Source organism: Xiphias gladius, chromosome 11, assembly GCF_016859285.1.
Source record: "Xiphias gladius isolate SHS-SW01 ecotype Sanya breed wild chromosome 11, ASM1685928v1, whole genome shotgun sequence".
Lineage (NCBI taxonomy): Eukaryota > Metazoa > Chordata > Actinopteri > Istiophoriformes > Xiphiidae > Xiphias > Xiphias gladius.
The window spans coordinates 9,228,291-9,242,512 of NC_053410.1; the positions used below are offsets into that span (position 1 = coordinate 9,228,291).

At 40.7% G+C, this 14,222-nt stretch overlaps 1 protein-coding gene across 3 annotated transcripts; it reads left to right on the top strand.

Moving 5' to 3' along the window:
- Window positions 1-5,794: 5,794 nt before the first annotated feature.
- On the top strand, window positions 5,795-7,124 carry sf3b5 (splicing factor 3b, subunit 5). 3 transcript variants are annotated; one of them, XM_040139427.1, is made up of 2 exons: window positions 5,795-5,884; window positions 6,348-7,124. In XM_040139427.1, exon 2 carries the CDS (start codon window positions 6,378-6,380, stop codon window positions 6,636-6,638), a length of 261 nt encoding a protein of 86 aa, XP_039995361.1. In that variant the 5' UTR covers window positions 5,795-5,884; window positions 6,348-6,377; the 3' UTR covers window positions 6,639-7,124. The 3 variants fall into 3 exon arrangements, with proteins under 3 accessions (XP_039995361.1, XP_039995360.1, XP_039995359.1); XM_040139426.1 differs by having other exon boundaries at window positions 5,803-5,963; XM_040139425.1 differs by having other exon boundaries at window positions 5,806-5,959.
- Window positions 7,125-14,222: the final 7,098 nt, after the last annotated feature.

Consider the following 14,222-nt stretch of genomic DNA (forward strand, 5'->3'; position numbering starts at 1 on the left):
TGCGCAGGTCATAACCAAAGCCTTGAATAAACAGGTTCTCGGCTGATCACGGGATGTGATCAATGGAGAAATTAATGAGTTTTTAACAACAAACAAACACAAATCTTTTATGAAACCCGAAAGAGCAGGGGCGAGGAGTAGGAGTGAGGTTGTGCGTTCAGAGCCGTGCCTAATCCGATTTAAATCCTCCAGGCCTTGATAACCCAGCAACTCAGCACTGGCATAGAGCATTGGTCTCCTCAGGCTATTTCACACCTAGATGGATGGCTAACCGGCTCTCATCATCTTACCGAGAGGAACATTGCGTTTCGCTGGCATGGCTCACGGCGCATTAGGCATGTAAGAGGCGTACGCTGCACAGAGAATCGCAGGTGTGGTGGGGAAATGAAAGTCATGGATTGTTTCAAGAAAACAGACAGGGAGCAAAGCCCGGAAAACCAACCAACCAGTTAAGCCGCGCTAATGTTTCAGTAATCAAATGATTGGGGCTGACCACTGAGTCCTGCAAAGCGGCCCTGCACCTCATTACGTTGTCTGCCAATAAAATAGCCACCCAGCAAAAGCCAGCAGTTTGTCAGCTGACCAATGAGCCGCCTTGGTTTGCCCGTTGTAACAACCCTACGGGGTGTAGTTTGTTTTTACTTCTTCGCTCTATCTACCTCTGACGCCCGGTGGTTGGAAATGGGCTCCATCTTAGGCAGTTGGTTTAAATCACTGGAAATATTGCTGACTCTTTTTACAATGCCATCACTCAGCAGGTCTGTGGGGCACAGGAGCCATCCAGTCAGGCAATATTTCCCTCCATCGTACCCGATTTCATTACCCTTTCCTCCTGCTAGTGCTTTGCTTTGCAGTTCCCAGGATTGCTCACTAAAAGATTGGCTCTCAAAGTTTAATAATCATGCCCCGGTGACTATTATTTTACCATAGGTGTATCTCTGCAAAAGTGAGATAAAACTGCATCTATGTTGTTTTTGGCAGAGTGCAAAAAAAAGGGAGGGGGTGTATACTGAATCTATACACTTTTGTGTCACACTGAAATGCACATACAGTACATTATATGCACACACACATTTATAAAGGGATGAGTAACCCTTCAATGCACTTTCATAAACCTGTGTCCTGCCCGATCTTCCACAGACCTTGGAGCAGTAAATAAGGCACATCTGACAGAGTAGCTGTAATACCATCTTCAGAGAAACACTCCCCAATACCTGGTTGACAACGACGAGCCACTTTTCAATGACAAGGTCTCTCTGCAATATGTGTAAACATTGTGTACAACCCGAGCTTTACTAATACACACTCTGGATCTTGTTCACAACCAGGGTGAAAAAGATTATTTCGCCAGTATTGGAATTCCGTTCCAAGGAGAACCTTGGGAAGCAAACACCGAAAGTTTTGAACTGAGGCTAGCAAATCCTCCTTCCCTGGATTTGTCTTAAAGGGGCACTCCACCAATTTTAAACATGAAATTGCCCCCGATGTATCATCGGCGTTTGTGTGTGTGCATAAAGCACAGTGTGTATGGAAAAGATCGCTGTATGAATGTGTGCGTGAATGTGGCATTGGTGTAAAGCGCTTTGAGTGGTCAATAAGATTATTTACCATTTACCAGGCAGGGAGGGTCTAATGAAAGAGTAATTGAGTTATGGGAACTGTAGGATTTGGTGTTTTCGGAGCTTGACCCATACTAGAGACTAAAAAAATCAAGATATCCCAGCCTTTGCCGCTTCATTTTGACTGTCCTTACTTTAACTTGTCTGTCCTCCAGATTTATCGAAGTGTGATTTAACGGAGTACTATTTTAATATGGATTATTCCATAATGAAAATCTATATATATCCAGTAACACAGGTCTGTAGTGTCCTTAAAAAAAAAAAAATTAAAAAAAAAATCTTAAGAAAAAAAATCCTGGAAAAAACTAAACCCATGAAAATATTAATTAACAACTCATTTATTATTGGAAACTTTATCTTCCATATATGTTCATTATGTTCAGTTGTTTGCCTGTTGACAATCATTTTTTTTTCGTCTACTTACAACATAATGTGGTTTTACATTTTTTTTCAGCAACATCTCCACAGTGTCCACTACTTAAAATGTAGTGCTTATTATGCAATCTGCTGAATATTGAAGTGGAGAGTGCTACAGACTGAAGCGTAATAATGGTCACGATCAATCACACACATGGAAATAAGTGAGAGGAGAAGCATAATTTTACAAGCTGTATAAACTACACCTCTTGTCAGAAGACTTATAACATTCATATAATTGTATCTTTATCTTTATTCTCATTCTGATGCAAATCCCACATCTTTTCAACTGTCCCCTGCTTTGCATTCAGCTTCTCTTATGCCAAGGGACTGGAGATACTGTCCAGCTTTATCCCCCATACCACACCGAAGTCCTTACTGTTCCTATTTTACCGATGAAGACTGAATATGTTGCACTATACCACAAGCATGGAGGAATGGAAACTAATCATGTCTCACACAGTCCCCTGGGCACTGAAATAAGGACAATCTCCGCCTCCGCCAATGTTACGGCGTCACACAGCCTTGACCTCACGCCCAGTGGTTTGTGCCAGAAGCTACTATCAGAAATGTAATCGCTATTCCTGTACATTTTCGTGGTGCAGCGTGATAAATGGACCATCCTTTTTTATTACTGTTACCCTTCGTAGCAAGTAGCTCTCATCAGGCAATTTGCTACGGAGTGGGTGAGTTATACAGACAATCAATAGGCATGAACAGCAGTCCTCATGGGACATAACTGAATAGGGCGTGTTGTCTAGTTTAATCACACATGAAGCTGAACCTCAGTGACGTGATGTTATATCATAGTGGATGATATTTCTACACCTCAACTTCTTACAATTACTTGAATTGCTAGCTTTCAGCATGTCAGCAGAAATTAACTTCTGACAGCCCTGTTCTACTTTATTTTGCTTTTATAGAGTTCCATTATCACGACAGACGTTTGAGTTATTTGTATTTTATCACACACTGAACACGTTCAAACAGAAAAAGTACTACCAGCATCCATTCAGTGCCTTTTCCCAAATGTATCTTAAGTTGTAAACGCTCAGGCAATTTTCTCCTTGTGTGCCTCGTGGGACAAAAAGCCACAATCAATTTTCCATGTACAAATTGCCAATTCAGGAGCTAGAAAAACAGCGAAATGCAAATCTAAATCTTTCAAAGGCTCTGGGCTCGAGAGGGAACAAAAGCACCAACATTACAAATATTCCTGGGTAAAGCCAGCAAAATGTTACCATATTTTTAAGTATGAGGGGTTTCTGTAGCCACCCAGATGGACATACTGTATCTCTGATGTTAAGGCAGTCTAACCCAGTGGATGTGATCTGCTGATGGCAGCACGACCACTACCTATTACAATGACTTTAGCCATCTGCTTCCCTCTGCTGTCTCTGTACATCTCCACTGCTGTTTCTAATGTGAAACAGCAACAATTAGGAGCTGACTCAGCTCGACAAGCAACATGTTAATACTATCACTAATAATAATGTTTACAAACCTAAAACTGAAAAAGAGAAATACCTGTGCAAAAGTCGCTTCGTGCAAAGTTTTCCCATCAGGGGATTGAAACTGGAAATTAGTTTTGGATATAAAATCCTATTCAGTGCCTGGGACACTGTTATTGCAGCAGTTTATTTGATTTACTTTCAGATAACCCGAATAGTTGCACTTCTCTTGTCATTATAGAGCCTTGCGGATGAACGCACTCTATAAGTATGCTACAGGTAAGACAACTCAACCCAAAATGAGTGTATATTTTATTTATTTTATTTTACAAATTCAATTAAGAAAAAAAAAAAACTATTTAAAAAGCTGTTTAGGCCTAATGAATAAAATAAGGAATCAGCCTGTGATATTTAACCACGGATTTAAATGTTAGTTTTGCCCCAGACAGACATTTTATCTTTCCAGCCAGACGGTAAACATTTGTGAGAACACAAAGTCACCTTTGAAGACACAGTCTGGTGCTTGATAACAGGTAAGAAATCATGTATACGTTTGAAGCGCTGGTGGTGTGGCTCTAGGGATGGCAGTGTTGGCCTAGAAGTCTCCCATTTGTGCCCAGAACAGCATATTTTAGGAGCTATTCAACTACTATTTCATTGCCATGAAATTCCGTACAGATATTCTAGTCCGAGTTGAATATCTTCTTACATTGGTCATCCCATGGCTGTTACTCTAGGGTCACCGTGAGGTTTTCATTTTGTAGTTTTAAGTTTTATTATCTTATTTTTTATTATTTTATCATTAGGTTTCTTAAGTTTTTTAATATCACTACTATTATATGCATGGCCAGGAAATTGGGTACATTCATGTTCCCCACAGGAATGATGAACTGTGATCACTTCTCGACTACTGCCATCATCAGGTCAAAATTTTCTAATTTGACCAGTACTATGACCAAACAAACTAATAACATCCCATCAGCCTCAGCATACTTTTTGTTTAGTACTCATTTGCAAATGTTAGCGTGCTAACAAATTAAACTAAGATGGTGAAAACATTATACCTGACACAAATCACAGAGCATTGTTCACCCAGGTTTTGCACAGGCAATGTAAAGACATGGAGTAATGTACGCAGCCCTTAGGCCTCTAACGAGGCTACACAGAATGACGTCCTAGCAAAAGCTTAGCCTCAGACAGCTAGCATAATGGCTAGCTTGGTCAGCACTAAACTGATTGCTGAACATTTAGCATCTCGAATGTCGTACCAAACAGGGAAAAACGTAGAGCTAGGAAGTAGGTACTGCCAAATACCGACAACCTTAAATCCACAGTTAAACAAGGCACACAGGAGGAGCGTGACTCAAAATGAAAAATTATTCATTGAATCAAATTAGAAACTGTACGTTATCTCTGAAACAAACAAAGAAACAAAACAGGCAACTGTGAGTGGTTGGAAATGATCAGAGTGGATGCCAGATAAAGCTATAAAAGTATTGTTTGATAAAAAAGCTACTTCAAAATGTGATTACAATACTTTACAATTAGGAGTTATAATAAAATGTACTTCCAATATTCAAAACATGCAAAAAAAACCAAATCTGAACGTTAGTAGGCTGAGGCTGGTGATTTGGGCGGCAGGCTACACTAAAGGATTGTCTGGGGGGTGCTACCATATACCATAGACTGAATATAAAAAGCCATATACTCACCAATAGTGCAGTCAGAGCAACCTAAAGACAGTCACACAGCAAACAGGTCAACCACTCATGCAGCCCAGTGCCTTTAACCATAGTAAACCGTGGAGGAAGAGACCTCGCCCAGGGTGACAGGCACTCGGCTCCACTAAATAAACTGAAGAAAAGGGAAAAACAAGGAAATTTAACAGAATGAACTAAAGATACCAGTTTGTTAACATGCTAAACAGTATGTTGAAATGATGGGGAGTGTTTCCCAGTGTTTCCTGACACAGAAATCTAGCAACCCCAGAGAGTTCTGGCAACGTCAAGAGTTAGAGACAGGCTTCCTGCTATACTGTGATCTGTATAAAGATAGAAGAATTCCTCTCAAAATAAAAAATAAAAAATAAAAACTTCATTGCAAATAATCTGTGACACTCACAGGCCAAAACAAAATAAAACTGTACTGAGCTTCTTCAAAGGGTGATTCCTCTTTCTTTTATTTTCATCTCTTCTTATCATTCACAATCACGTATTGTTTTACAATTATTTCTTTGCAAAGATTTGTTTTCTCTAAAGCATACAAACTATTTGTTCGAGTCCGACTTACCTTCCGGCTGTTCTAAACTTGAGAGCGAGAACTAAAAGTCGGAGCCTTTTTTTCCCCACCGGTTCGTCTTGCAGGGGGACCGACCGGAAGTCACCGCTCCATTACATTGTGAGAGAGTGCGGTTGGCTCTGCGTGTTATTTACAACCTTTGCGTTCGCTCTTCAGCTTTTAACACTTAATCGAGTAAGTATGTCCTGCATGTGAAAGCTGTATGATCACAAAGAATCTGATATTTAGCTTCGGGAAGACTTCTGTTGGACCAACATCAGCTAGCTAGCTTCGTGTTACAGTTAGCATGCTAACTGTTTCTTTGTAGCGCCAGAAAGCATTTCGAAACGAGGGACCTATTTACTTTAATTTTCAGGTTATATTCAGCAAGTAATAGAAAGTAGCTAATTATAGGATGATTAAACATGAAATGCTGCTGTTTTTTTGTTGTTTCTTTTTAACTAGATAGTAATATAATCGCCGGCATGCCTCCGAAAAAAGCGTGCCACTGCGTGAATTCTGCATTAATTTATAAAATCCTATTCTATTCTGACTTTTTTTTACCCCCTCCTCTTCCGTCCAGAGCCTCTGGCGACTCTTCATCTCAGCGAGAATGACGGACAGATACAACATCCACAGTCAACTGGAGCATCTCCAGTCCAAGTACATCGGCACGGGGCACGCCGACACCAGCAAGTGGGAATGGCTGGTGAACCAGCACCGAGACTCTTACTGCTCCTACATGGGACATTTTGACCTCCTCAACTACTTCTCCGTCTCTGAGAATGAGAGCAAAGCGCGTGTCCGCTTTAACCTGATGGAGAAGATGCTCCAGCCATGTGGACCACCAGCAGACAAACCTGACGATGCTTAGATAACACCGGAGTGCGCAAAGGGGTGTTGTTTTTGTATTTTGTTTTTACTGGATATGTTTTGTAGAATTTGTTTTATTTTTCTTGGACATTCACCTTGATTTTTCTGCCGAACATTTTCAATGTTATGCGCGTCTAAAATTTCTGATCAGAACTTCTGCTACATCCTGCTGTGACCCTGCCAACTCCGGCGGGACGGTCTGCTTACACAACAGACTTTACGTTGTTTGCACCTAGACCACTGAAAAAAGCATTGTTTCCAGCCCCGCACAGGTCTGCAGCTCTCAGGAGACTTAGCTACAAAGTCGAAGGAAAAGGGGGAAAGGAAGAACTCCGAAGCCTAAACATTCACTAGAGAAAATAACAGGGAACATGTGAACAAAAAGGGTGTACTCTCATATGTCATATGTATTTGTATTAACTGATGGAGCTGTATTCTTGATTTGAAACGTCTGTTTTGATTTAATTAAAATGATTCTTTCTCTCTGTTGGCATGTTCACATCATGACTGCATTTACATGCTTAGTAATTAATGGTTCATGGGTCAGATCAGTCAGGCACAAACTCAGTCATTCCTGTGCTACTGTTTAAAATGGAGTCGTTTCTCATCACAAAGTCTGTGACCAGACTACATTCAGATGGGCGACCAATTAAAGTAAGGCAAGAAATTCTGTGGTATGCATGCACAGTAGATGTCGGTTTACTGGTAATAAATTGGGCACGGGTATATTGTATTGGATTTTTTTTATCGGCCTTATTGAAGTTTCAAACGATAGGAAAGGATATTTTGTGCTTAAGTATTTTAGAAGGGAAACAAAGGTGAAGGAAAGAAGCAAAGACAAATAGACCTTAAAAAATATAAAAAGAAAAATGCTAAATAGGAGAAAACATGAAGTGAAGAAAAATAAGGAAAGAAGAAAATGTTGGGTCACCATCCAAAATTAAGATGTGATAAACGACACAGCAAATATGTACTGTACCCAAGGAAGGAAAAAAAAAAATATATTACAGCTGTAATGTAGAGAGTTATCAGGGTTAACTGAAAGTGATACTAAACTCCTCAACGTATGTGGGTCTTCAATACTTTTTTGGAGCTTAAAACATCAAAATATATATACAGGGAATAAATGATGGTATATGATGTTTGATTTTTGCACTGATGTTTATATTTTACAATAAACCTACAAAAATACAGCTGTTTAAGATCAGCTTGGAAAATATAACCTGCCAGCTAGAACATTAATAACCTCCAATACGGCCATAAAGCTTTTCAGCTGCATGTATATACTGCACAGCTGTGTATTTCTTTGTTTGGCCTTGCAGATTCAACAAACTGCTGTCCACCTACACAGTCTCTCATGCATACACCACATTCAGGCCCACACACACACACACACACACACATTTTTACCCAGTTGTCCACCCACACATTTGAGTGCACGCAGATCAGCTGCGTCTCATTTTTTCTGATTCTGATTCTCAAGTAAATGATTACCTTGCCACGTGCTTAAGATGCACTGTCCATTTTACAGGCAACAGTATGTTACTCTTTAATGTTTGAAGACGTGGCTGATTCTCATATCGTACGTCCATGGTTTACTGAGCTCAAAATGGACTGGGTTGGTACTTCTTATTTGCATATCTGAAAATCAAATAATAGCAAGTAGATCTCAGAGTGCGCAAATTAACTTCTCGGGCAGTGGTACCGGTTTAAAAACTGCCATAAAACACAGCTCAGGGTAGATATTAAGAGAATTTAATTCCTGTTTTCAAATTGAATCAGTTCCTTTGGGAAGGGGTGTTTAATTTGCCAGTGGTCATGAAAAAATGTTTTTATAATGCAAATTTCCTCAGGGTAGTTAAAGCAGAATAACTGCTTGGAGCTGCAGTCGGTGAAGTGGGCAGCAGTCACAGTGAGATGTGCGAGTAGAAAAGAGCAGCCGGCGCTGCCGTTTGACTTGATGACTTTTGGTGGTTTTAGCGAAGCATATTTCCAGCCAGATTCACAAACACAAATACAGACACTTCGTGGGGGAGGATGCGACGCGTGACTCATCGTTGGATTGAGAGACAAGTCAGTGGGCGCCGAGGAAGTTCTTGCGTTGTGCATCACGTCTGGGTGTGTGTGTGTTGGACGGTTGTTGGTAGGGTAAGTCCTTGCCATCTGTCTACACTGCGAGAGTCGGGGAGATGGCGCTGCCAAGTCAGGCGCGAAAGCAACATGAGGTCTGTCGGTGTGCCGTCAAACACACACACACAAAAATCACTCACACAAACTGCTTGACTTGCTTTCTCAGAGACACAAGCACATAAATAGACATCTGCTGCTCAGCTTCGAGTTACATCATTAAAGATGGGCCCACCTTTATTGACGGTAGAAAGACAGCTGGGTGTTCTTTGATTATAGGGTCTCATGTACAACTACAATACCCACTTTATAATTGGAGCACTCAGAGAAAGCTCTTCTGCAGAGATCCTTTTTTTTTTTTTTTTTAACAATGCTTTCTCTATAGGTAGGGAAAGAAGGAAACGATTGTGTTACGTCTACTGGGAAAATCACCAGCAGATAGGAGAATGTATTGAACAGGCTGATCAGGATGTCTTCACAATCTCCCACACCCAAAGTGTTCACCGTGAGAAAGGACTCGTCGTCACAAGGTTGTTCATTTACTGTGGTGAGAGAGATTGCTGCCTTCTTTTGGTATGTGAAATACGTCTTTACTGTACTAATATATGAAGTGACAATTTCTTAGGGAACAGTTCCTTTTTTAATATTTAATGCCCAAATGATTTGAAACGGCGAAGACAAAAAAACAGTGTAGCTGTAACAGCTTGTTCTGTCTTGTTTACTCCTTCTGGAGTCCTACACAATGACTATAAATACTGAGTGCTGCCCGCCAACACACGCATACACACTATAAAAAGTTTTACAGAACAGAGACATAAAAACTGTTTTGGTACACTCATTATACACATCCTTTATTTGCAGTAATGACCGTTTTCGTCAACATCTGAAAATGAATGATCGCGTATAAAACGAGGCAAATAAAGGTACTATGTAGTTTATTAGATGGTGTTGATGATGTGAAGAGGATGAAGGAGACTCCGCTGACTCCGTCTTGATTGCATATAAAGGTTTATTACAAAGAAGCACAGCGTCAAGTCAAGCATCTGCAGAGCTGCTCGTGAGAGGGTGTGAAGCCGATGAACCACTCTGAAAATCCGCCTTGGCCACCGACTCTTTAAGAAGGCAGCTGTTTTCCCAAAAACTGTCACTAACGTATGGTTTCAATCATAAAAGCATAAACTTTCTTTTCCAAACTGTGAGGCACCCTCTGAGGACCTTTGACCTAGGGCCTCTACACAAACACAGCTCTACATATATAAACATACACCTCGACTGCCTTTTGTTTTTCTGATTGTATACCCTGGTTATTGATTAAAATTCTTAAAAGCGTGACATAGTTGTCTAATTCTGAGACAAAAGTGAAAAAAATGACAGAACAATAGAATTAGGTCCTATCATTGATCGTCTTATGCATTAATAGCCCATAACCCTGTCTTGAGAACAGAGACGAAGAGGAGAGAAGGGGGTTGACACACCTGTATAGGGTTGCACAGGTGATTGAATTAGTGAGAGAGTGGCGGGGTTTTGTTCCTGAGCCTTAGCTACAATAGCCTCATGTCTGGAAACTGCACTGGCATCGGTGCATGTTGGCATTTTTAAGGGGTGGTTATTAAGAGGTGCCTGACACCGTGAGTAGCACCTGTTAATAACCATTCGGCCTCTCTGTGTTCACGCTGATTCCAGCGTCTCGTTTGGCCAGTTGTCCACATCTGCTCTCTCCTCTGATCACACAGGAGCTCCGCCAAATGGTGAAAGGGTCCAGGAAGCACATTCACCCTCGTCAAATATGAATGCCCCCACTACCTAATTGTATTTGCCCTTCTATGCCATCCATCTATCTGCGTTAACTCTTCTTCTCCATCGTTCCCCTCCACTAAACTCCTCACTCTCATTTTCTTTACTGCTTATACTTCCCCCTGCAAACCTCATCACTTCCTTCTTTTCTCCTACTTTCTGCCCCTTCTTTCCATCTCCTAGCAGTGGAGTGGAAATATGGAAGATAAAACGCACAGGTAATGACTCTGCTGCAGAGAAAAACACATGAATGTTTTCTGTGAAGAATGCGGGAGTACGTGTCTGGCGTCCCTTTCCGTAACTAAATGCAACAGAAATCCTTAGGAATAATGGCACTCAGTAGATGAAAACAATTGAATACTAGACCCTAAAACAAAATACTGAAATCAGTGTCTGCTCTGAACTGTTTTGGAGGCAGTTTTGTGGAGTAAAAGTTCACCTTATAATCACCTTTGGTTAACAATGGGCGTTTTAACTGGATTTGAAACAAATTGCAAGTCTCTTTGAAATAAAGGTTATCACCCACACTTAGCAAACAATTACCTTTTCATAAAATTTCTCAGCCCAGAAAATCAAAGGGTTCAGAAGGTTTCTTCTTTCTCTCATTGATAATCTTTTATAAGCTTAATTCACAACCTTCCTGTCACCGGGATCCAGGTGTGTCACCTTTAGGGCTGCGAAATCCATTCCAAAGCCAGCAGGTTGTCAGAGAGGGCTTGTAAAGTTGCATATCAGCTCCACCGGTGAGTCATGTCTCTGACTGTCTGTCATTTCCTACCATCTCTGTCTCTGCAATCTCCTTCTGATTCTCCTCATCCAACGTCTCCTTCAGTCCCCAGTCCTCATTTCCTCGACCTCCTCTTCAGAGCCAACTCCATTACGCCCACGTCCTCTTTAAAAGGCCCCCTATTCTGGGCGAGGCTGAATGGATGGGGCTGAAATCTCATACTTTAATGGTCATTCAGATAGAAACCTCCTGTAAAAACCAATATACACACTTGCTCAAAGGTCCAGAGATGTTTGCACCACATGCATTAGGATGACATGCACTCCACGACCACGAAATTCAACGTGCAAGCAAAGCATTAAACAGTATGAAACGAAGGTAAAAACAGTATGAAAAAACAGCATTTACAGAAGTCGCATTCGTCTGGAATATTTGTCGGAAATCTATTTGTAAAAATGTAGTTTTAATGGCACGGCAGAGCAATGTTGTTCATCTCTGAGTCCTGTGTTTGTCAGATTGTGTTTGCATGTTGGAGACTGAAGATATATTTGAATATTGACTTCCTATTCGGAAGGTAGACAGTGTAGTTACTGGAACTGCCCTCGTTTTGCATTTGTCAGATTAAACTGATGTGCATCACAACATGCAAAGGATTTGATTCGCTTTAGTTTATTGTAGGCAACTGAGCCACAAGTGTGAAAATACAGTGAAGGGGAAACATGAACAGACGGCCATATTAGTTATTATTACTGCTCTTGCATTAACCTAAGAATACAGAGTCATTGGATACATTGCCTTTGTCACATCAGTTTGGACTCGACAAAAAGAGAAAAAAGACTGGACATCACCAAAACAAGAGTCTACAGCCATGCTAGCGATTCTGTGACACAGTGCCTCAGCACATCAGCGCTACTGTAATGGCTGTAATTCCTAAACAGATTAGCGATATTTTTGTTAAGCCCCTTGAATAAAAAGCTTAGAGTCTTCACTTCAATCACATCGTGATGGCGTCCTTTCTAATCCCTCTTAGTGGTGTACAGGCAAAATTATGAAATTTCTGTCACCGTCCAAATACTTATGGGCCTAATTGTAGTTGTTGAAACATTTCACTCAAAAACCCCAAATGTCGACCTCATGGTGGTGCTTAAAGAAAGTTCAGAGGATCACTGAAGTCGCCAGGATTCATTCCTTGCGCAACATGAATGTCCGTTTTCAAGGCGATCCATCCAGTGGTATTATCTTATAGTTGAGATATTTTAGTCTGGACCAAAGTGGTGGACTGACCGACACGACGACCGACAGACCCCTGTTCCCCTGAGCCGCATCACTAGCGTGACTAACAAAAATACAGATGTGCCATCTCACTGTCTGCAGAGGAGTTTGTCCTTCTGTAAGCTAGGCAGGTACTCAGTAAGAGCCAGGAGGAACAGCAAGGTTCAATGCAGATTTCTCAACAGTAATTATGCTGTCATCATTGGCAATTTTTAAAATCACTGTGCTCGGAAGAGAGAGACAAGAAAAGCTTCATTTTTTGTCCTAATGTGCTAGAAAGGCTTAACTGGCACTAACTGCTATACTTTTGAGTTTCCAGATAGGCTGTAAATTTGTCTTGTAGCCATCCATTTAACCTCCGTGGAAAGTATTAAAAAAAAGAAAATAAGCTGGTTCGGGAAATAATGGAATGATGTATGTATTTAAAAAGAAAACTTTTGGAGACTGAGTGTCTCACTCTTTCCATTTCATGTCTGTGAATCAGTGAATTTGGTAACGTGGCCTTCAAGGACTCTGAAATCTGCCTATTAAAAATGAGGACTTCAGCCAGCAGAGAAGGGGAATCAATGAAAATGTACTTTTTCTTACATATTACTTGGGCATGCACGTGTATTATCTCGATTTATGAAGTGAACAGAAGACAATCAGAAGGTATGTAGTTCTCTCTAGCCCAAGCCTTTCTGTGCATACACCACTTTTGCACATTTCCTTCCTCATTTCAAGATTCTTCTCTACTTTAGTATATTAGCATTTTAAAGTTGCCCATAATGCCCCTGCCTGTTTTCATCTCAGTGAGCTCTGCTGCGGCTCTTTGCATCCACACATTTTTACTCACACATTCCTGTCTAATATGCTCAAGTCTGTTATTACTTAAGTGATTAAAGTAATACTGATCATATGACGAGAGAAACCACAGTGACAAGATGGATGGTTTTTTTTCCCCCCATGATTCTTTATATACAAAAACAATATACACAGTTCAACAGTTTGCACGTAACAGTAGCAGTTTTTGGGATATATGACATCATCCTACGAGTTCAAAGATCAATCGATTTTCAAAGATACAATAAAGATGTTTGGAGTCCATGTGAGATATCCAGTCTAGTCCTTTGTGTGAAGAAACAAACAAACACAAAAAAAAAAAAAAATCAATCCCCAGCAAATCATGGCATCTTGCTGTGAACTTCACATGATTGAGGAAAGACTACACGATAAAGATAAAAGGCTTTCAATCGACAACAGCAGCAGCAGCAGCAGCAGCAGCAGCAGCAGCAGCTGCAGTCTGGTTATGGCCTCTGTCTGAAAATAGGGATTTGATTTGGGGAAGTGATGGGAGGATGCTTCACAACAGCAGACGTTCACGAATGTAAACACTTTCATTAAAAGGTGGAAGCACCAGTCAGGAGAGCCAGTGTCGGAGTGGATGCGAACGTCTTAAAATGACTCAACTGGAATTTATGAGAAATACTTTTTGAAATTAACAGCAGGAATTGCATGCTTGATACTTTAGTTCCACATAGTCCGTGTTATCAACAGTGCAAAGAAATGCGGGCTGTGTTATAACTACTAAATCTTCTTTGGGTCTTAATCTAAGACGGTTTATTGTGTTTATTTTGCAGCTCCATACAAGATGAGATGAAACCAGACTGCAGCCATGAAGGTTTT

Coding starts and splice junctions, on each gene's coding strand:
- sf3b5 (XM_040139427.1), top strand. CDS start 6,378: ATGACGGACAGATACAACATCCACAGTCAACTGGAGCATCTCCAGTCC.